Raw genomic sequence first — 23,145 nt, forward strand, 5'->3', positions numbered from 1 at the left:
TGATCTTCACTTGGTACCATCTTGTTGGCTTGAACATTTTCAATTGTTTCCTTAACTCCCATTTCAACGTCTTCTTCCTTAGGTGCAAAGTATGTGAAGCTATCACTCACTATAACACATTGATCATCAAGATGGACTGCATTATCAGCTTGCAACTCATCCTAAAATGCATCATGAGGTCGAAGTTGATGATGAATCATGCCACTTGCCACAACTTGTTTGTCTTGAAAAAATTTTGGCAATGATTCCACTTGTACTTCATGAGACCTTTCAGCGCCCCCTTCAAATAGCATGGTAGTGATCATGTCTTTCAGCGCCCCCTCGAATTGTTCTTCATACTTGGGCTCACTTGTAATAATTTGTAGTTTTACATTCAACATATTTATATGATTGTCTTCCTCTCCAAGGATGCCTGAAATTTCTTGTGATTCACTCTCAAGAATCTCCTTTTGTAGCATGAACGAATATTCTTCAAGGAATTCCTCCTCTTGCAATGAATGTGAATCACCTTCTTCCTTGATTTTCGAATCAACACCTAGATCATCACTTGTCACAACTTCTTTAGCTTGAACATTCTCTACCTCACTACATCCTTCCTTGGGCACAAGGTACAGAAATTTGCTCTCCACAATAGCATATTGACTATCAGCCTCAATTGTACTATCTTCATTGCCTAATGATGTAGCATTGCACTCTTCTTTTGTTCTTCTATATTCATCAGCTGCAAGATATGTTGTCCAAATTTTGTCTATAATACATTCATCTTATGACTCAGATATTCCGAATTGACATCTAACTTGACTAATTGTCTCTTGACACAATGAGCAAGTGAACTCAAAATGAGGTGTATTGTGAATCTTGCACCACAATGGGAGCAATATGCTTTTCTAAGTATATGTCACCATCTATGCTTTTCTAAGTATATGTCACCATCAAGACATAATTGATTTTCAATTATCCCCTTGAACCTCGTAAATCTATTGTTACTTTCTAGAACACTGAAATTATCGGCTTCTTTTGGTTTTGGAATATCCGAAAGGAAGATCTTTCCTTGTAGTGCTAGCTCCAATCTTGACAAAAATGTCAAGCAATGCAACTCATCATGCTTTATAGTCTTATGAATTCTACACTTCCCCGGTACTGCAAGTTTTGACAAACTGTGTGGATATAGTTGCACATTCAAAGTCGACCAAAGTTGAAAGACATCAACTTGTTGATCATCTTGGCGATGTTTTTGCCCCTCCATTGAAAAATCTCTTTGAATTTTCTGATTTACGATTTTTATTTTATTTTTAGAAATTTTTCACCTTTTTGTATTTTTTGAAATACTAGAGATCTAGCAAATCTCAAATGTAGCTTGAAAGCTCAACTAGTTCCAACTGCAGAAGAATTGAACACCGAATGTCTCCCTTCTTTTGCAAATCTAGTTGATGATACAACATTCACCTTCTTTTCTTGTGCAAATTTTGTTCCCAACTGCTTCAAAATATGATTTAATAAGTTTCAGCATCAATTGTTCATCTATTTACTCAAGTGCCCATTGATTGTCATGCCCTCCTTCTAGCACCAATTCTGTTGATGTGTTTTTTATGAGACCATGCAACACAGAATAAAATACTAAGTATTATATCCTCTCTTGAACAAATCTCCTCAGATGCTAAACTTCGTGATCAATGAGGTGACTCCAAGGTTCCTATAGTCAGATCTTGACTTTATATTGTGGATAGACTTAGTGTGTTGATGTGATTTTGCTGGAATCACAAGGGGACTTACGTCTATGCTTGAACTTCAATTAGAACTTATTCAATGTGACTAGAACTTGATCATCCAATATTGCAATCTTGTGATGCTTTCTCCTAAACAGACTTGAATTGGAAAAAAGGATAAATGAGGAAGGGTTTAGGGAATCTATGCTAACTCCTAATTCCTAAGGATAATAACAATATTGAATGATGCTTTGATAGACAATTCCTTCATGAGACTACTTTCTACTTAACCAGAGTTAGCTCACAATGCCATAGAAAGAGTGTGATCTTCTAAGGTAGTGAAAAATCTTCATATTGTAAACAATCCATTCAAATACCCAATACCGGCACAATCGAACTTAGCCACAATAATAATTAGGTTCAGACTAACCATGCACTACAACTTACAATCAACAAGGTGTAAATGGTATGAAACAAAGGATTCATCAAATATCATCACACTTCTCCATCATAATCAATGAACTTTATCTAAAATTTTGTGGATATAACAAGGAACCATGCAATATGTAGAAGAAACAACACATTTCAATAGTCCACCATATTTTCAATGAAAAGTATATTTATTTACATGCCTTGGCAACAATTTTTGCCTTCTCTTCATACTCTACTCTAACTCTATCTTACTGCCATTGATCCCCTAACTATTAACTATTAACTCTTACAAATGGGGAGAGCAAGCCTTATATAGACTTCCCTTTACAAATGAATGGCCGAGATCAAATCCAAATCAATGGCCAAGATTACAAGATAAAACCCTAATTAGTGTTAGTTACAACTAACATTGCATCACATTTAATACTTGACCAATGATTTAGTTACAATGAATAGGACACATGTCCCTCTTTGAATGTTGACCAATGAGTGATGAGGTTAGGTACATCGAACTTTGTGCCTCTACATGTGGTAGTTATCCTCTTCATTGTATGAGTCAAGTACATTGAATCTGGACGCTTCGACTTGGAATGATGTGATTGGGTTGATGAAGGCTAGGCGCCAACTTAGCTAGCTGTAATGTCCCACTTTGGAACAGAATTTAATCATAAATAATAATGATAAAATTAAAATTAAAATATAAAAGAATATTCTTAAATTTAATTAAGTTAATGAAGGGTCAAAAGACATGGAATGGAAAGTTGTAACTCCCTCAAACATGAGATATAAAGGGAGAAGATTGCCTCATTTGAGAGGGGAGAAGTGTGGAATAGATCAGATTTAATAAGAAGTGCAGATCTGATTGTGAAAGGTTGTGTCCCTTTCAAAGGGCAGAAATAATGAAGATTTGCACTCTTTCAAAGAATGCTAACGGTGAAAGGGTGTGTCTCTTGCCAAAGGGCATACATGATGAAGAGGTGTGACCCCTCCCTCACATTGAGAGATATAAAGGAAAGAAATCAAAAGCATTTAGGGAGATCACCATCGATTAGATCAGATCAGAACTGTTATTAAGTTACAGGCAGTAACACCCTTGTTCTTGGTGGTATGTGTGGGGACTATCATGTCCCAGTCTTCATGCCATGTCACCCTCTATCAATGTAGAAGAAGTACGACAGCTTGGAATAAAGTAGTGATTCACTTTGGAAGATTAGTGACTTGTCAATGCAATGCTTAGGGATAACATTAAGATAAAATAGCAATCCTAAGATGGCGATGATGATAAGAATTAGTCAATAATTAACAACTGGTTTAAGGCAGCGATTTTTTAAAGAGTACAGTAATTAAAATAAAAGAAGAGGCACGTGGAAGAGATATCATTCCTTGAAGAGAAAGGGAATCGCATAAGGGTCACAACCCTCCAACAAGGTTGAGGGATATTTAAGAGTTAGAAAAGCATCATCCAAGGGGCATCGAACAGCAGATAATAGGAAGACAATCAAACAAGAAAAGAAATCTCATTGCAGAGATATCAGGAGTAATCGGCAAGCATTGTTAATTACAGTGTGTTGGATCTTTTAAAGCTTTCGTCCAATCTGGGGGGAAATAAGAAAGTAATATCGGATTGAATAGTCCTTGAGGAAGGGAACAGGAAAAAGAGATCGAATCTGCAGCTACTGTTAGTATAAGACAATATTCTGGTATGGAGTTCTATGCATTACTTTATTCTCAGCATATTATTATAGATAGCAAATTGTCTTTAAGACTATTCACTGCATATTATCTCCTGCACATACTGTGTAATCTATTATGATTATATTAGGTAGGGGAACTTCTGTATAAGACACCCTACATGATCATATTAGGTAGGGGAACTGCTGTACAAGGGCACCCTACATGGATCATATTGAGTAGGGGAACTGTTATATAAAACACCCTACATGATCATATTGAGTAGGAAAACTGTTATAAGACACCCTACATGATCATAATGAGTAAGGGAACTGTTGTATAAGACACCCTACATGATTACGCTTGAACAGTTAATCAAGACACCCTATCAACCCTGCATAATAGCATGCGGTGTTGAGGTTGTCTCAATCATAAAATTGTGTTTCTATCCCTGATCCTGAATCTGTTTTATGCTTTACTTAGTTTGATCTGTATATAGTCATTTATATGACCATTTCTTTATGTAATTGGTAGTATCTTTCTGACCTTGTTTTTCTCTAGTTGATTACAACAGAGGCTAAGGTACTTCCCTAAACCCTTAACCTAAGAACATGAAACCGTAATTAAAGTATTTTAAGGCACTTTATAAATAGGGGACATTGCACTAGCTCATCTTGTAGATCATGACAAAGTGTTTGTAGTTGAAAAATATCTCTTGATACTCAACATTTGAAATTGCTCCTTGATGAATGTGATGATGGTGGGAGATATCCCAAATTGCATAATCTTATCTAATTTGATCCCTTTCACCTATCCTTCTTCATACTTAAGAATTCGCCCTTGAGATGTGTCTCATCTTTCAACCTTGGAATCCATCACCTTGACTCCTCTTGACCTTGATCCTTGTATCCATATAGAGATAACTCCACGGTGTACCAACCTTGAATCTTGGATTTTTGGAGGAAATTCAAGATAATCACGAAATTCTCTGCTGGCACATAACCCGAAGCACAAATTCTGAGGCTTAGACAGAAAAAGAATACCCAGGTCAAGTTGCAAATACCCTAGGTCATAGGTGATTTTTATAAAAAAATCATAAAAAATTGCAAAGAGAAAAAAATGACACAAGTCAAAGAGAAACCCTAGCCACGAGAATTTCAAGCAAACAAACCCTCATCTTTTTAAGAAAAAAGGGGAAAAATCAAATGTGCACAATAAAAAAACGGTGCCTGATATTCCCGGCGTGGAACTGGTGAAGTACGAACATGTGTTTGAAATTGCACAAGCGGTAGTTGCAGAAAAAATGAGCCTGTGTCTGCAAAAATTGCAAGCGAGAAAAGAGAGATTGAAGAAAACCTTTTGTTTCCTTTCCTCTTCTTATAGAATTTTGAGCTATAAGGAGCAAAGTAGCATGCTACAAGATAGATTGTGAACTTTTTATCCTCTATTTTCATCCATATGTACTACTTATTTGGATCTTCCTTTTCCACATGTATGATTATTTCCCAAGAATCTCTTACTAAGATTATTACTCCTCCATGGCCCTTTCCACTTTCAGTTATCTCAATCCATACTGATACTTTCATATATCCCTCAAAGTTTGAAATCTTACATCCTTCATACTTGTGTGTTTCAAGGAGGAAAATCACGTCCATTCCCTCCGCTATAGGCCCTAAACCGGGCCCTCTCTTCCAAGGGAAACCTCTGGAATTCCAACTTAGCATTGAGAGGTGTGCCCAAGGGGGGTTGCCTTTCTATTTACTGTGTGTAGTTTTGTTGTTGAATTGTGTTTTCCCTCTATCATCCATGCTTCATTACCTGCACTTCTTGCTGCTACGACTTTTTCCCATTCTTTACTTCTCTCTTCTAATTGTAAAAGGGTTAAATCTTTATCTATGAAGAATTGTGTACCTTTGAGAAACCTTTTGTTCCTCAAAATTTTGTTCTTGTTCTCAATACTTTTCAATGTTTACTCTTACATTTCTATTTCTGCCATCTCATGACACTCTACCAATTCTACTTGCTTGATAAATATGCCCTATCCACTCGAACTTGTTTGCTAGAAAGTCTTTTATTAACCTATCGGTATGCTCACCTTCCCCGTAATCCTTCAAACCTTTTATTATTATATTTGCTGCCCTATCTTTTCTCTATCTTTCTTCCCCTATTTGCACTCTAATCTTCTTCTATATGATTTCCTTTTGACTCTCTGTTGACCCCTTTGTTACTTGTGAGCTAAGTCACAGGATACGGCGATTTTCATGGATGAGGTTCGAATTTAATCGAATTTCAAACTTCTATAAAAAAAAATCGAATTTAATCGAATTTCCTTTATAAAGCACTGCTATCTGCCTCTAAACACAACTCAACTGGTCGTGGGTATTCTTTGTATATACTTTGTATCTATTGGGTCATGGGTGTCTGCAACTGCTAGGTTGCCCTCGGATTTTCTCCAACAAGGGTCACTATTCTAATAATTTATTAGAAGTATACATATATTTAAAAATAAACAAAATTATAGAAGGCGAATTTTATCCGAATTTTTCCCTTGTCGAATTTCATCCGAATTTCATGGCTGTCGAATTCGAACCTTGTGACTTAGCTTGTGAGCACGATTTTGTCTATTCTAGTTGCTCCTTTAGTTTAGCTTCTCTTATCTCTACGTTTGCTATTGCTGATTGGAGCTCTTGTAAATGTGGAGTGTCTCTTTCCTCTGCTGCTGCAGGAAAATTTCAATTTTTAATCTGCTTTAGCTCCTACTTCACAAACATGATTTTTTGCTGCCCTGTTTTCAAACTGGCTTGCAGTTTGACGATTTCCACTTTAAGAAAATTGTTTTCTTGAGTTATTTTAAGATTGGTGTCCATAACCTCTTGCCATTTGTTATACTTCAGCCATTCCAACTCTTCCAAGCCTTCGAGTCTCCTCTTTAATCCCATCAATTTGTCAACATATAGGTATGAGGACAAAGTTAGAGGTGTTGAATTAGGGCTGTACTGGTCCATCTTGTTGTCACCTTCCATCTCCTCTCTAATTTTTGCCTTATGTTGCTCTGTTCCATCAATGTACTTGAGTTGATGCTCTTGTCAGCATGTTCTTTCAGCCTGATCTTCATGATCCACTTGCATTTCCATCCTTGTATTTACTTGCTTTTGTTGTACCTTATGAATAATTGTTGTTTGATTGAAGTTTACTATCTTTGGCAAGATAGTGATAAACTTAGCGTGCCCTATCCACCTTAACCTTCTAGCTATTATAGCTTGCCTTTGCTGTAAAATCCTCTTATATTGCTTGGCATTAACAAATGTATGTCTTTTTACATTTGGAACTTTGTCTTGCCCACATGCATGAGATTCTAGACTCCTTGCTGAGATACTTGTAGTGTACAGCATCAAACTACCTATCTGAGGCACACTTTCATGGTCATTCCCAATCCTCCTCTCACAACTTTCCTCTAGCTCTTCCAATGAGGTGTGTTCATCTCCTTTGTACTCTTAAAAAATTTAGTAAATGCACCTCCTGCTCTATGATGTTTTCCACCATATTGTCCGATTTTGATATTTATGGGTTTATCCTCACAATTGCTAGAGTTTGTTTGTTTTTCTTATCAGTTTTGTTTGTGGTCACCAGAATTTGAAATGATTTGATTTGGAGAAAATGCATAAAAACAAACTCAAATATTGACAAAATCCACCACTAGAGAGGAGATATGTCAAAACTTACATGCAATGCCCACTTTGAATCTTTGTATGTAGTGTTGGAACCACAATTTTTTAACCTACCTGGTGTTGTGACCATTTCACACATCGCCCCATTGAAATGGGGACCCCCTCTTTTTGCTTTTGTTTTGCCTGTTCTTCTCTCTGCTTTTAGGGTTTTGAGTAAGTGAGTGAGTCGTCTGGACTAGGGTTAAGCCTTAGGGTTTCCTTTTTTATATTTTCAAGCCGAAATCCAGTCCTATTTTGAAAGATTATCAAGCATCCTCGCGTAGATTGCAATTTTTAGGATGAGCTTGCCAGGAAGTCAAGTGTGTCTCAGGATGAGTCCAGTCAAGATTTTGAGGGCAAATTCAAGTTAGGTCTAAGTGATAGCATTTTGATGATTAAATTATGCATTTTGTCTGGGTGAATTTTGACCAAATTTTGGAAGTAAGGTAATCGATTCCTGGACTTGGAGATGACCTAGCCCTGCGTGATGAAGTGATCTGAAGACCTAGATTTTGATATTTTAACTCCAAAAGGGCAAAATCGCTCCTGTCCCTCTCCCAGGGACCAGGGCGAAAATGATATTTTGTGTATTTTGGTTATTGACTTGTTTTATTTGCTTTTTCCAGGGTCGCCAGGAGAGACAATCGAGCGTGAATTGAAGATTTTGAAGATTTTGAAGACTCAAAATGACAAGTTTTTTGAAGATTAAAGCAAAATCGCTCCTGTCCCTTGCTGAAGGACCAGGGCGAAATGGCTCATCTAGATCATTTTGGGCCTCATTTGATTGAACTGAAACATCAAGGACGCGACGAAGGATGAAATGAGCATATAAAGGAGTATCCAGACTTGGTCGTTGGCAATGAAAGATTGAAGATTTGACCTTTAAGACAAAAATTGCTCCTGTCCCTCACTCAAGTACCGGAGCTTGATTTCCAAATTTGCACTGTCCTTGCAAGACCAGGACAATTTTATGATTGGAAGAGATCAAGGACATGTTTTGTCCATTGAATATAATTTGAGCAACCAACTAGCAAGGAAAGAAGCTAAGATGACAAAAATCGCTCCTGTCCCTCACTGAAGGACCGGAGCTTGAATTCCAAGTTCGCCTTATCCTTGCAAGATTTGAATGATTTCGCGATTTGAGAAGAACAAGGAAAGTGTGTTTTATCCGTTGAATATAACTTGAATGGACCACAATGGAGAAAATCGATCCAAATTGGCTAAGGCGCTCCTGTCCCTCTCTCAAGGACCAAGGCGATTTTAAAGGAAGCTCCTACCCCTCTCCCAAGGACCAGAGCGATTTTCTCAAAAGACAAGTTTTTAGCAAGGGTGAAGCAAGTTTTACGTTTGAGATGAGTAAAGGAAGGCATAATAGCTCCATTGAAGATAATTTCGAAAGTTTGCAAAACACAAGTCGAGCCTATTTTGGCCAAGGCACTCTTGTCCCTCTCCCAGGGACCAGGGCGAAAAATGCATTATCAAGTTTCCCTTCCAATTGTGGTCGAATCCAAGCCAAGGCACAATATGAAGATGATATTCAAAAAGCTTCAAGGGAAAACAAAGTTGCAAAGACCACACAACTGGACGAATAATGGCCAAAGCGCTCCTGTCCCTCTCCAAGGGACCAGAGCGAAATATTCAACTATGCCTAATTTTAAAATGCCAATTTCGTTTCCAACATTCGAGATGGAGTAAGCAATGACGTTTTTCACCTTGAAGGCAATTGGAAGTTGACACGATCAAGGGTTTGTACCAAGAACTAAAGATCGCTCTTGTCCTTCACTCAAGGACCAAGGCGATTTTCATAAAAACAATCATTCCCTTCCAAAGCCACACCAAAGCAAGGTTGTACAAAGGTCAAAATGTCTTTCGAAGGGCAATGAACAAGGAACCAACCTTAAAAAACTGAATAACTTAAGCACAGATGCAAAATCACTCCTGTCCTTCACTGGAGGACAAAGGCGAAAATCCTAAGAAGGTCAATTTTGACTTGAGAAAACAAGCAAAACATGCATAGAACGAGAGATGATGATCATTGCCTATCTTACATCATGAGTTGGCGATTTGGGAAATGAAGTCCAAAAATAAAAGGTAGAGCGCTCCTGTCCCTCTGCAAGGGACCAGAGCGAAATCATCATATTTGCCTGATTACCTAACATTTTGAAGTGCCATTTTCGTTTAAAGGACTCGAGATGGATTAAGGAACAAAGTTTTGCGCCCTGAAGATGATTTGACATTAATATGATTAAGGATTTGTGCCATGGACTAAAGATCGCTCCTGTCCTTCACTGAAGGACCAAGGCGAATATCCTTGAAGGAGCTCATTTGGTATTGAAGAAACGAGTTAGAGCGAACGAGGAAGATCATTGATTGCCCTGCAACATGAATTGGCGATCTAGAAGATAAAGATCAAGGGCAAAAGTAGAAAATCGCTCCTGTCCCTCTCCAAGGGACCAGGGCGAAAATGTTCCAAGGTTCGCCCCTTCCAAGGATCACATGAATTGAACTTAAGGTTCCAGAAGGAAACGCCATTTCGAACATCAAGAATGAAGTTTCAAACGTAAAAAATGAAGGATGGAGGACCAAAATACATGGGCGCTCCTGTCCCTTTCCCAGGGACCAGAGCGATGTTGATAGATGTCCCTTATATCTCCTATGCCTAGGCGCCAATAATTTTTTGAATTACATTAAAATGCCAAATTTGCTAAAACGTGAGATATTTAATTAAATGGGCATTTAATAAGTTCGCATAAGGCATTTAATAATTAATTTAGCCTTTTAAAAAAATCGAAACTCTAATTGCAAAGGCATTTTAAATTAATTATTATTAAAATTAAATAAAAAGGAGTGCGCATGGGGTTTATTTTAACATTTTAATAAAGGTCGGCCTCCTCTTTTATTTAAATTTTGTTTTTTTTTTTGTTTATTTTCCAAGTAGGCCTATGGGGATTGCAATGCATGAGCGCCTATATAAGGGAGGTATGTTATAGCGTTTTAATCCATCATTCAATCATTGTTTAAATGCGATTTGGAGAAGCAATAGAAGGAGCAAAATCTCATCCAAGGAGAAGTGCGAATTTTGTTGGAAGTGGAGCGAATTCTCCCTCAAAGCGTTGAAGACCCCAAGGGTGGTGAAGTTGATGAAGGAGGCGCATTTGCTAGAGGACTTCGATCTTCATTTTGCCTAGCAAATTTCCTAACTTTGCATCTTTTTTAGAGTTAGTTCTCAAGAGAGGTATGGCAAGATCTCCCTTGTCCAAATTTTGAATTTTGAATCATCCTAGCCTCAATCTTGAATTTTGAATTTTGAATCTTGAATTCCAAATTGCATCGTTATATTTAGGAAATGATAATTCAAAGATTTATCATGAGGTTTCCTAAATTCAAACTTTAATCTAGTCTATATTTCTACATTGCAAAATCTATTACTCATTATGAAATGTTATGTAGGTGTCACGATGGCGACCCCAAAGGCAGGAGCATCCACCAGTCGTCCAGCCCTTATGAAGGAAGATCAGAAGAATGAAGAAATGGAGACCAAGATCGTGTCGAAGTGGAGCAACATTGGAGATACCAACTTGGGAAACTTCAGTGTGAAGAAGTTTCGAGAGGTCCCTTACATTGGCAAGCCATCCCCTATCGCAAGGAGAATAATTGAAAGTGGCATTATTAAGGCGGCCGGCTTCCCTCCAGCAATCCAATGTCATGAGCTGATGATCGAGTGTGCCCACCATTATGACCCACAATCCAGATCGATCGTGTCCAAGGAGGGAAACACTTTGGTTTACCTTTCAGAGGAGGCTATAAGTGAGGCTCTCCATCTTCCGAAGCACAGAGATATGATTTACAAAAGCTTAGAAGGAGCCAGGTCCATGTACGAAGATGATCCAGACACTTGCTTGAGCATCATCAACAAGAATTGGTTACTCAAGAGTCGTCCTCGCCTGAGCAAGATTCCAAACACACCACATAGGATCGACTTCCAGGAGGAGTATAGAGATTTGATAACATTGTTCAACCGAGTCACAGGAGCTCCGCAAGCCTTCTATTTTGAGAAGTGGATGTTCTACTTCATCCAAGTGATAGTTCAAGGAAAAGGAACAATTCATTGGGCTAGAATGATTAGCCATTGCTTGGACGTACAGTTAAGAAGACTGAAGGCTACCAAGTCCTTCCACATGAGTTCATACATCATATACGCCTTGATCAGGAGTTTTGAATATGCAGGGCTACCTCACAGAGGAGTGATCGGAAGAGGGCCCGGGGAAGTCAGAGTTTGTGATTCCTATGTTCATTTGCATCATCCACCAGGAAGTGACTACAAGTTAGTCAATGATACCTTCACGATGAACATTACCAGGACATTGCAAGGTGGGATTCACAATCGGCTATCTCAAGACGCACAAGAGTTTGTAAAGAGGTATGGTGCATGGTTCATCCAATTTCAGAAATTTACTTATATTAGAATTCATGGATGTCCTTCACCTCCCTACATGTTGCCGAGATATCCGACAGACAAAATAGTGTTACTTGAGGTGACTAGACAATTGGCAGCTTATGCGAAGGCATTCAGACACAGGCATGGAAATGGAATTCCTATGCCGATCATACTAGGAAATTCAGTTGAGGTATGTCCTAATGTTCCAGCCATGGATGATGCAGAGAAGGAGTTGGCCTTATATTCATTTTCATTCTTTGCCTTGAGAGAGAGTTTTGATCTTTATGGGTATATAGAGGAGACAGTCGGTAGAAAATACAAACATGAATCTCAGGTAGAAGATTTTTGGATGAATCTCTCAGATGATTTTGAAGTAAAAAGAAAGATGCATTCCAGATTGCCTTTAGATTTCATCAAGAAATGCAAAATTTACAGAGTAGCCGATCAAGCTCAGGACAGTGGCAAACATCTCCAATCATCTTATGACCGAGAAAACAAAACAGTAAGGATGGATTGGAACGAACCTGAGGTTTTGGATCTAGATGCTTTGATGGCTCCAGTTTTGTCTTGTACTCGCAGATGGGTTGATGTGCAACATCAAAAGTTGAGAGAGCAGAACATATCTATGACTTTTACTTTGGAGGAAAGACCAGGAGAAGGAGGAGTAAGTGTAAGTGAAGGTAATTCTCATCCCAGAGGCACGAGCGAAGGCAACCTTCGAAGCACAAGTGAAGGCAATCCTCATCCTAGAGGCTCAAAGAGAAAAGAGAGACCTGAGAAAAGAGAATCCTCCAAGAAGAAGCAAGAGGCCAATCGAGATCGTTCATCCGGCACATCTTCTCGACAAGAGAAGAGGACACTTGAAATGGAGGAATCTATGGAATCAATGGTACAAAACGATAAACATGAAGAAGGACAGGCACCTCAACGTTCATCAAGTCGATCTCTCCAGGTCAATGAGCTACATGAAGACAAGAATGATGACGAAGTGACATCTCCCCTCCGAGAAGAAGAGACATTGCCTAAAGAGATACAAGTTAGGGAGACGAGGTCAGCCATTCCAAATTGGTTGAAGGAGAGACTAACAAGGGTAATTGTGATTGAGGACGAAGTTAATGTAATTGATTTAGAAAGCCTTGTTGGAAATTCTCAGGAAGTGACAGAAAAGAGGAAAGCCACTAAGATGTCCAAGATGATCAGAGATGAGACAGGATCCAGGAAATTGCAGATAGCTACACCAGCAGTAGACAAATATGAAGGTGAAATCCTCGCAGAGGAATATGATGTAGAAACATTTGAGCTTGGTCCACTCACGGCTGAGCAAACATTGGATGAGGCAACCGATTCGTTTGAAGCACTAAAAGACAAGCTTAGGGAAGAAATGGAGAAAAATAGAAAGCTTGAGAGAGAGGTTGGTGCATGGAGAGGCTACTTTAGCCATCTCAATCAGCCTTTGGGGCGTCAGGATCCAGCAGTATCTCCTGTGCAGGCACTTCCCATTGAATCACTTGGTGAGGCAGAAAGAGTCAAGAGTTTGGTCCAGCTTATGAGCTCTTGGATTGACAAATCCCATACAGTTGTTGTTGAATTTGCAACAAGAATGATGCAGACCATCCACCGAGCTATCCGGGTTCTTGAGATCATCCACAACCTAATGATAATTGTAGCTGCTTTCGCTCATACTAGAGATGTTATCATTCCTGTCCTGCAAGTAATCAGACAAACATCAAGGAAGATCCTAGCACAAAAAAAGATAATGGATGGAGGACCTCATAGTTTACTCCAATGGTCAACTTTACTCCAGATGAAGGAAGTTCTTTTTGAGGACATCAGTAACAAATCCAATCAAGTTGAAGAGATTATCCATCCGATCCAGGACAAGGTGTTTGAAGTATTATGTACTATTCGTGGCAGGAGGATCGAAGTTGAGACAGATGTGGATTGGCAAGAATTAGAAGAAAGAGTCAAGGTCATCTTTTGCAAAGATAAGAATGTTATTACAAATGAGCAACGGGATCAGATGTTTGCTACCATGCTCCTAATTGAGAAAATCAAAGAACTTGAACCTGGATGGGATGCAGCTCTTCTCAAGGCTTTCGATCAAGTCATCCACTTGGAAGAACGAATGAGGAATCTTCTTGAAATTCCTATTGCTGAGATCGAAGGGATTGTGTCCAGATTCGTTGCATATGCTAAGAAAGAGCATTGGAAAGGGAATAAGATTCTAGAAGAAAGGTTGTTGTAGATGATGTGGCACCTTAATTATCATTGGTCTATGTTTCCTAGGTTTTTTTGCCAAATTAAATATTTGGTTATGCATTTAATATTGTTCAGTAAAAGAGGAACTTTTGTAATAAAACCCTAATTAGGGTTTAGGTGTCAAAATCTCAGCTGTTGATCTTCTTTTGATCTGGGCCGTTCATTGTAATTGAGGAGGCTATATATACCCTCACTCCTTTTCATTTTGTCATTAGAAATTAGAAACAGTTAGCAATAAGAAATAGTTAGAAGTTTAGAGCTTTTGGAGAGAAGAAAGTTATTTTGTAGCAAGATTGAGCTTTGAAGGAAGAATTTCAAGCAATTGTTGTTTATTTTGGCTTTGAGATCAATAAAATATTGAAGTTATGGTGTTTTGTTGCAATTCTCGTGGCTATCTTCATGGTTGTTTACTTTCTTGAATCATTCTCAGTCAAAGTAATATTTAAGTTTGAAGGATTAAGTGTTGGGCTTGATCTTTGGTGAGATTCATGTTCCAAACCACTAGCTTCTTACTGATTGTAAGGACGCCTTGTGTGGTCAACTGGAAATATTTGGATTGCATAAACCTCCATTCATTATTGAGTCATTGATATGTACCTTCATGGTAGTGCCTATGATTCTTGATGATTTGAAAATCATTATTGACCTTAGAAGATCGCATCAATTTCAGTTGAGTTATTATTTTATGGCAATATTGAAATTGGTAGAATCTTACCAAGTCTAGCCCGCATTGAGTCATTCTTAGGATTAGATTAGAATTTATCCCTTGCAAACCTTACCCTTTTGATCTTTTTTGGAATTCATTAGTATTAGGAAATCTTGTTCCTGCAATTCGGATACGTAAGGCCCCCTTGATGAAATAGCAATCACAACGACCACTGGTGCTTATCCACACGTAGAGACCCTACATAAAAGAACACTGGAGTCACCCTGATTGATCCTTTTTTGCGATATCTTCAGCAATCAGAGGCTTTATTCAAGAGAGGATAAGGTACCCTTGGGTATTTTATTCAGTGTATGATTGTGTACAAAATACACGTCAACACCTGGGTCCCTGCGCTTGGGTGGAGCCTCCCGAGTTTTGAAGCAGACAAACAAATAGAAACCTCTGATAGCTTGAAAGCCTTCTGTTTGGCCCCACAGCCCACTCCCCCTTCTGCCCTGGAAGTTGCCGACAAACCTCTAAAACCCTGAAACCCTGTCAGCCTGTCCATGTCTGCCTGTCCAATGTCTCTGATTCATCTGGTCCGTTTTTATTGGAGATAATCCACGGCCAAATAAGTACGACGAGGGCAGCGCATAGTCAACATCTAAACCTGGCAGCCATATGTTTTGCTGTTTGTTGTCCCTACGCCCGCATATTTCCCTGTCCTTAGAGAGCAGCACCCTCACTACCTGCACCCTTCTGACCCTTGAATGCAGAGTCGTTTTCCCGTTGCTCTTGGCCCTCCTGAAAGCGCCTGAAAATCCTTTATGGGTATATCTGTTCAAACAGTCCTCTAATCTGCGCTTTGCTGATCCACGCGAAGTAAACTTTCGTTGCCAAAGTTTGCCGAGGCTTACCCAATCACTTTATTTCTGCAGCCCTTCTCTAACACTTGCTGTAGGAAAAACCAACAGAATCCCGTATAACAGAGACGTCGCAGGATCTACAGCAGGAATTCTATGCTTTGGCTTCACATTCAACTACTGGTATGCTTTGGATTAAAACCTACCTTAAAAAATTCAACATAATAAACATCGATTTCAAACGCATCCCTCCATCCCCCATCACTTTCAGATAATTAACATGGGTTGCTGTTAAAGCTTATTTATTTATATGTCTACTTACACAAGGCATTTTAACTTGTGATGGCATGAAATCCATTTTCCTGAGATCTTGCCATTTTAAAATGAGATGGAGCTGCTGAGCATACCTCATTTCGAAAGTACCATGATCTGAATACGTCTAAACGTTGTTTGGTGAATATTAACAATCATTAAACAGTCAAAAAGTAGAATTACGTGCATCTTAATTTGCTGCTTTCGAATTAGCCCTATTTTACTAAATAGAGAACTAAGAGGATTTTTATACACATTTGTCTATTTGCAAAGAGGTAAGAAGAGGTAGTGTATAAAACCCAACAGTTATTGGTGTAAATATAGAAAGAAAGTTGCGCACCTGGAATGACAGTCCGCCTCCCGCGAGTGTAAGGATCGCGCAGTCTAGCAATCCCCTCTCTCTTTATGTTGCAAATCGGATAAAATTTGTGAGACCCGATAGAATGCCCTATACGCCCATAATCCACTAAACCAGCATTCATTCCTTATTCGTTAATATTTGTTGGCCCCGCTCGTCGCCCCGCTGTACCAGTCAGTATAGAAAGATTGGAATATATATTAGTGATGTGAAGTGTATATGTTTGAGTGTGCAAGCATTAAAGACAAATAAAATACACAAAAAGATTTGAAGGAAAATGACGATTTAATGTGTGGTCCATAACAGCGATCTGTGAAGTTCATACACAGAGCAGCGATACATATGATTCCCAAGACAGACCCGATAAATCAATTATTATATAATCAAAGTCAAAAAACCTTTGATTCAAATGTGTTAAGGAAAGTACAATTAACATAGAAACTAGCAATTGTACCTATAGAGGTTCTCATAGGATATTAAGATAAAATTTATATATATTTTAATTTTGTATTATTAATTTTAATAATTAAAATTTATATATATGTTTTGACATATTGTTGGAGCATGATTCTTCATGTGAAATATCCTTTAGATTTATTAAAAATTATTATAATAATATGATGAACAAATTAATAAACAAATAAATATTGTTTATTGAATTGTATATTAAATTAGTAGTATTTTTAAATATATCAATCTTAATTTCTAATTTTGATATATAATTTAAATATTATAAAATGTTAATTATATATTTTAAGTTATATAATATTCATATGTGATGAAATAGTTATTTTTAAATTGTTTTAATTTAATTTTAATAAAATATTTATATACAAATAATCATAAATGATACAATCAAGGGCAGGCTATTGCATAGAATTACATTGCTACTGTTGGAATGGAATTCCATCAAAGTATATGGGATAAGGGGGTCTGTCAAATGCAATTGTCGTGCTAGATGCGTATGCAAAATGTGGAAGCATAGACCGGGCACATGAACTGCTTAACAGAATGCCTCAAACTCATGAGCTAAATGATTGCAAGATATGCACAAAACAGATTTGTTGAAAAGACCTAAGATACTTGAGAAAATAAAATTGGCAGGCAAATCCCGCAACCTTTTCCAACTTCTTCGCAAGCAGAATGGGGATCTTGGAGTAGGGTATGTACATCCATTAGGCCATTGAACTTCCGAATTGCAATTGAAAAGTTTAAAACCGATTCAATTCCCATATGAAGCAGTGAAATCGAAAGGAGAGAAATAGGAGAGACTGCAGAGGTTGAAAGGAGACAAAGATGCATCTATTAGTTATTGAAGGCAGACTATAGAACGACGACAAGAAGCCAGATAGAGCCAGATGAGAGTTTGGAAAGGCATCGAACATTGAGAAGTTGTCTTCAAATGCAGATTATAAAAATGGGATTTTAAGTCAGTAAAATACGGAGAGGGGAATCGTAGTAGAAGCGTCCCAAAAGGGGGCATTGTGGGCTATGAAATGCAGAAAAGATATAATCAATGGTGGTATCAGTTTAGAGAATTAAAGTTTGAAAAATCTGTTAGAATATAGAAGGAATGTGTGAGAAGCAGAAACAGAAGAGTGTGTTTTGATTGCAGCGCAGCCAGAGTAAGGAAAACACAGAGGCAAAGAAGAAGAATAGAAAACCAATGAGGGAAAGTCCATTGGGTGCCAATACTGTGAATAACATATTGCAAATTTAATAAATTTTAACTATATTTCTTTGATCTAAGTGTTAATTAATAGAGTCTCTGTTTTGTGAATTTTAACATTTAAAAAGCGTTGTAAAACCTCTTAAAAACTCACCGCCAAACGTCTAATCTCCTAATGATTCAGCATCGGAAAATTTCAGAGGTGCAATCAAATCCGATCTTGAGAAATCTTCGGTAGTGTCGAGTATGTACAAAGTATTAATGACTTCACCTGGAATGTTATTTCAAGCCGAAAATACGACTTCCAGAGTTGCAACATTCCTCACCTCACGCCTTAAAAGAAATTTCAACTCGCAACTAGAATTTCTGTTAAAAACTGTAAACTCGTTTCTCGAGCTCAAGAATCTAGCAGCTCTAAAACCCAGATATTTTGCTATCTGTTTTTTTTTTTTGGTCTATCGAGTGAGAGGAGATTGGTTTTGGTTTGTCTGATTTTCTCAAATTTAGGCTTTGCTAGGGTTCCGTAATATTTTTCCAGAAAAAATCTTGTTCTCCCTTCAAATTCAAAACTCAGCACACAAACATACAGAGATTCTCCATTTTTCAACTAAACACATAGATTGTTCCCTATTATTTTGGATTAAAAAACGATTTCAAATCCTCAGCGAAAATAAGGGAATGGGCGTTGGCGTTTTCTTTTATATAACTGTCGTATGTAAAAGTGCGGATCTTTTATGACATTTGGTAGATGTTAAACAACAACCGGAAGCAGTTTCAGACAGACGGAAAGACGTTTCCCGGCATGAGACAGATTTGCCGGGCAGATGTGGACAGGCAAGTCCACTTAAAACAAAGCCTATCGGCTAATAAGGCATCAATTGCAACAATCACTAATGTTGCGGTTTGTTTAATAAACAAAAATTAATGAGTCAAAGATTATGCAAGAGACCACGTTAATAAATCAAAGGTTAATTTAGGAGGCAGGTGTGGGCCCATTCCCTTTGCCACCATCCGTTGCCGTTTGTCCCGTTTCTGTTAGCATTCAAATTCTAAAATTTCTCCCGCGCACTAAGTATAGTGAATTCAGTACGTGTTTGCTGACAGCCTCTGGGCAAATTTTATTTCCAACTCCTACCATTCTTCCGCTTATACCGAAATGGGAGCTCTGTGGTGAGCTGGCACGGTTGGAAATGCTATGGCAAACGTATGCAAACTGTGGAAGCATAGACAAGGCGTTGAACTTTAAATAATATATTTATTATTGATGGTCTATTACTTTTTATCTAATATATATATATATATATATATATATAATTTTTAAAATAAATAAATAAATATGATGCTCTAGAGAACATAATATATCTTTAGAAAGAAAAATGTAAATTTTTGAAATATAATTTAATATTTTTTATTTAAAATTTAAATAAAAACATAAAATGCATTAAAAATTTATGTCATTTTTATGTGCTTCAAGTTTAAAAGCTAGACCAAAGGCTAGTGCTATTCATTTCCTTTATCATGATGTGTCACGGTATTTGGATTTCACCTAGTTGAATGTCCTTAATTTTAAATCACGTTTTAGTTGATGTAACTCTAGTTCTTTAAATGATAACAATTAAGATATTATACATTTTTAACATACTAATTCATAAAACATAACAAATTCCCTTACTCATATAAAGGGTTTGTTGCAATTGAACACTTGGTTAAACAAATAATTTTATTGGTCACATCACATGTCAAATTAAAGATAATAAATCCCTAAGGCATGCGAGTTTGTTTTAATTAGATTTACAGAGCCTAATCATCCTTAATTATGCACTATATTGAACTATTTAATAAACTAGTTTAATGAAGCATAAATTTAAGGATGATAGAAACATAATGTGTGCAACTTTGATTTAATTGGGTTTATGATTGAGGGCATATTTATTATGAAAATATTCCTAGTAAGCTCTATAACCAATTATAGATTGTCTCTAAGTTGATGAAAAATGGCTCTATAAACTTATAAATAATAGTAGTGATCAACTATAGTGACTATAACATGTTAATATGTAATGAGTTCTTAAGATATCCCTTTAACTATACAAATAATTTAAATATTCCATAAGAAATAGTGAGAAACCACATGTGACTGAATTGGAGAAACAAATTATGAACCAATTTTGAGGGTTTGGTAAATCATTAGCATAATCACCATGAATTTGATGAAAATTTTAATTCCGAAATAAACTAGAAATGATTAGAAAAAATTCCAAGAAAATGTGCACAAAAAGGCAAGAAGAATCTTTCTAATTTGAACAGCTCCAAAGGAAGAAGTACACTTATACAAAAAGAATACATGAATATCACGAGTGGCAAAAAGGAAAGAAAAGAATGCCATTTTTTTTAATAATCAATCAATATCTCAACAAAATATTTTTTTAATAATATCCATGAAAATAGTTCTTAAAATAGACTAATGAATCTTTGACCTTTCAAGAAAGGAAATCAACGTTAAGAGGAGCAAGTGAGGCTAGGGAAAATTAACAATAATTCTATTCCATCAATCAAGATCCTCATCTAATAATTTGTGCCTAGAGAATGAAATCCATCTTTCATTTGGTTTACTCTTGACTAGAGAATGAAATTCATCTTTCATTTAGTTTGCTCAAATTATAAATTTTATTGGCTCCTATCCTGGAAAAGGAAAATGAAAAATTAAATTGAAATTAAATAGGAGAATCCTATACACTAAATTCCTCTCAAGATGATTCTTTCTAGTAGAATTCTCTATTAAAATGGAAATGGATAATGCCCTTAATGGTTGACCAAGGATGTCAAATGGTGTAGGCACCTTCTTGAAAAATTGTCAATTGTTTTGATTTATTAGATCTTAAAATCCAATAAATTTCAATATATTTAGAATTTATAGTCTTCTTCAAGAATAGTGGTAATACACAATCTTGGAGTAGATTGACATTTCACTTTAAAAAATTGAAATCTTAGATGAATTAATTGTGTAGGGAGATTCAAGGATTTATGCAAGGGTATGTATAAGGAGATATTTGTCCAAATGCTAATCAAATGTATAATTTAATATAGCTAGCTATAATTAGTTTATAGGAAGTTAGGTTAAACCAATCTTTTGTATGCATTATAAATCAAAAATTCATTACAAAAAAAATAATAGATAGAATATCTCACAAGTTTTTTAATGAAATGATACAAAAAAGAATTAGGCAACCCTAAGGAATCGAAAATCAACACAACACAAATATTAAAGGAAATGATGAGATTATAAATATCCTAAAAAACTATTTGCTCCATAAAGTAGTCTCATCAAATCAATTAGCATTGAGATTGTTAAAAGTTGCTTTCTTAATCTTCTTTGGATAATAAAGATGAAAATTTCTCTTGTTTCATATATATTGAAGAATGAAATTGTCTTCCTCTTTCTTTATTGGTAGAGAACAAGAGTTATCATAAGAGCCAAGGACTAAGGGGTATCCAAATTCACCTGAGGCACGATCTCGACCTCATCCTATTTCAAGATGTTGGAGCCATGCACTTAGCAAGACTTGATCCTTGATGGGTTCATTAAGAACCATTCGACTTGGCCAAAAGTTCAAGGGCCCATTGACTATAGCTAATAATCTCAATCCTTTTCTTCTTAAGAAACATCTATTTAATGTAATCGAGTCAAAGTTGGAGAGATAGCATCATTTTTCTTCTTAAGTTGATAAAATTGCTTCACTAATATATTGAAGATTTAAAAGTATAAGTAGTAGTGGCATGAGAAGCATGGGTGAAATATTTTTGTTTACGCAAGATGCATTTAAATTGTTGCTTTTGGAAGCCTTGTAATTTAATTAATTTGTGTTTTTGTTATCATCTCATTCTCCAAGATTTTTAATGGAGGATTTGTAAGAAAATTAAATTGAGGTTGTGGAAATCCCACAAGGAAAGATTCAATTTAGTTTATGAGCAAAAGTTGAACTATAATGTTGCTTAATTGTTACAAAATAGTAATTTAGGTTACCTATAACTGAGTTGACTGGTAAAGAAAGAGTCCTTATGATAAGAAAGAGAACTTGCATTGTTATTTGTACAAATGAACAAAATTGTCTTTTAGAATTATTAAGTAGGTCATGATGGAAGAACATGGTAGAGTGTTTGTTTTGCACAATAAGAAATGGAGCAAGTGGGTATCCATGGTCTCATTTAGAAATGTGGATAATACAAAGTTGTTTCAAGGGTATCTTTCAAAATTTGAAAGTATTGTAAAGCTATTGATAAGCTCAAAAACTATCTGCCCATGGCTTGTCCAATGCAATCTTTTATAGAACTTGGTGGATATAAATGAAATCTTTTGTTAGTATCCCATTCAGGGCATTCCATTAGAAGATATTTCTCTGAGGCATTTTGTCAAACAGTTCAGGTGCTTTCCTATGCTTTTAGATTTTGCATATCCTACAGTCATGGCCTTCTGTCAATCAGTTCATGCCCCAATTGCAGCTGCAACTGTCTTGACTGCCCTTTTAAATATCCTGCAATCATGGCCTTCTGTCAATCAGTTCATGGATATTTAAAAGGGCAGTCAAGACAGTTGCAGCTACAAGATCCGAATAAATTCTTGTGATGAATGTCCATCCCCTGTTCCAAAGCTTCCATTTTCGCAGAGGCTGAGAGGAAGCTGGCAAAGGTTGCGATGTCTAGCTTTACACCTGCCCATCTCATTTGGTTGAAATCGTCTAAATCCTTCTCAAGAAATGGATCTTCTCCATACCCTGCAATCACAGCATTCCGTGAGACCATATTTCTTCAAGGCATTGGGTAAAACAGTTCACGTACCTTGTCTATGCTTCCACATTTTGATTGAATCTCTACCATAGCATTTCCAACTATGATATTTGATAATTATCGGGCCATGTTGTGGCGGGCTGTAAAAATCCTTGACCATTTCATGACAGCGGCGAAATAAATGGGAATTATTAGGCGGGAATAAAGTTTGAATTCAAACATTAACTGTGCTAAATGGGACTAGACGGAACGGATTTGGGAGAAGGTATGGGCCCACACCAGCCACCTAAGCAGTCAAA

The 23,145-nt window shown here is 36.8% G+C and overlaps 1 protein-coding gene across 1 annotated transcript in view; it reads right to left on the bottom strand.

Moving 5' to 3' along the window:
* The window catches only part of LOC131062290 (glutathione synthetase, chloroplastic), a 114,523-nt gene extending 95,807 nt beyond the window's left edge, over positions 1-18,716 (bottom strand). Inside the window, exons 1-2 of the mRNA XM_057995947.2 lie at positions 18,216-18,716; positions 16,375-16,557 (exon numbers count right to left, since the gene is read on the bottom strand). Coding sequence (XP_057851930.1) covers positions 16,375-16,516 — 142 coding nt within the window. The 5' untranslated portion in view covers positions 16,517-16,557; positions 18,216-18,716. The remainder of the gene's footprint in view (positions 1-16,374; positions 16,558-18,215) is intronic.
* Between the last annotated feature and the right edge of the window lie 4,429 nt (positions 18,717-23,145).

Source organism: Cryptomeria japonica, chromosome 5, assembly GCF_030272615.1.
Source record: "Cryptomeria japonica chromosome 5, Sugi_1.0, whole genome shotgun sequence".
In the NCBI taxonomy this organism is placed as follows: Eukaryota; Viridiplantae; Streptophyta; class Pinopsida; order Cupressales; family Cupressaceae; genus Cryptomeria; species Cryptomeria japonica.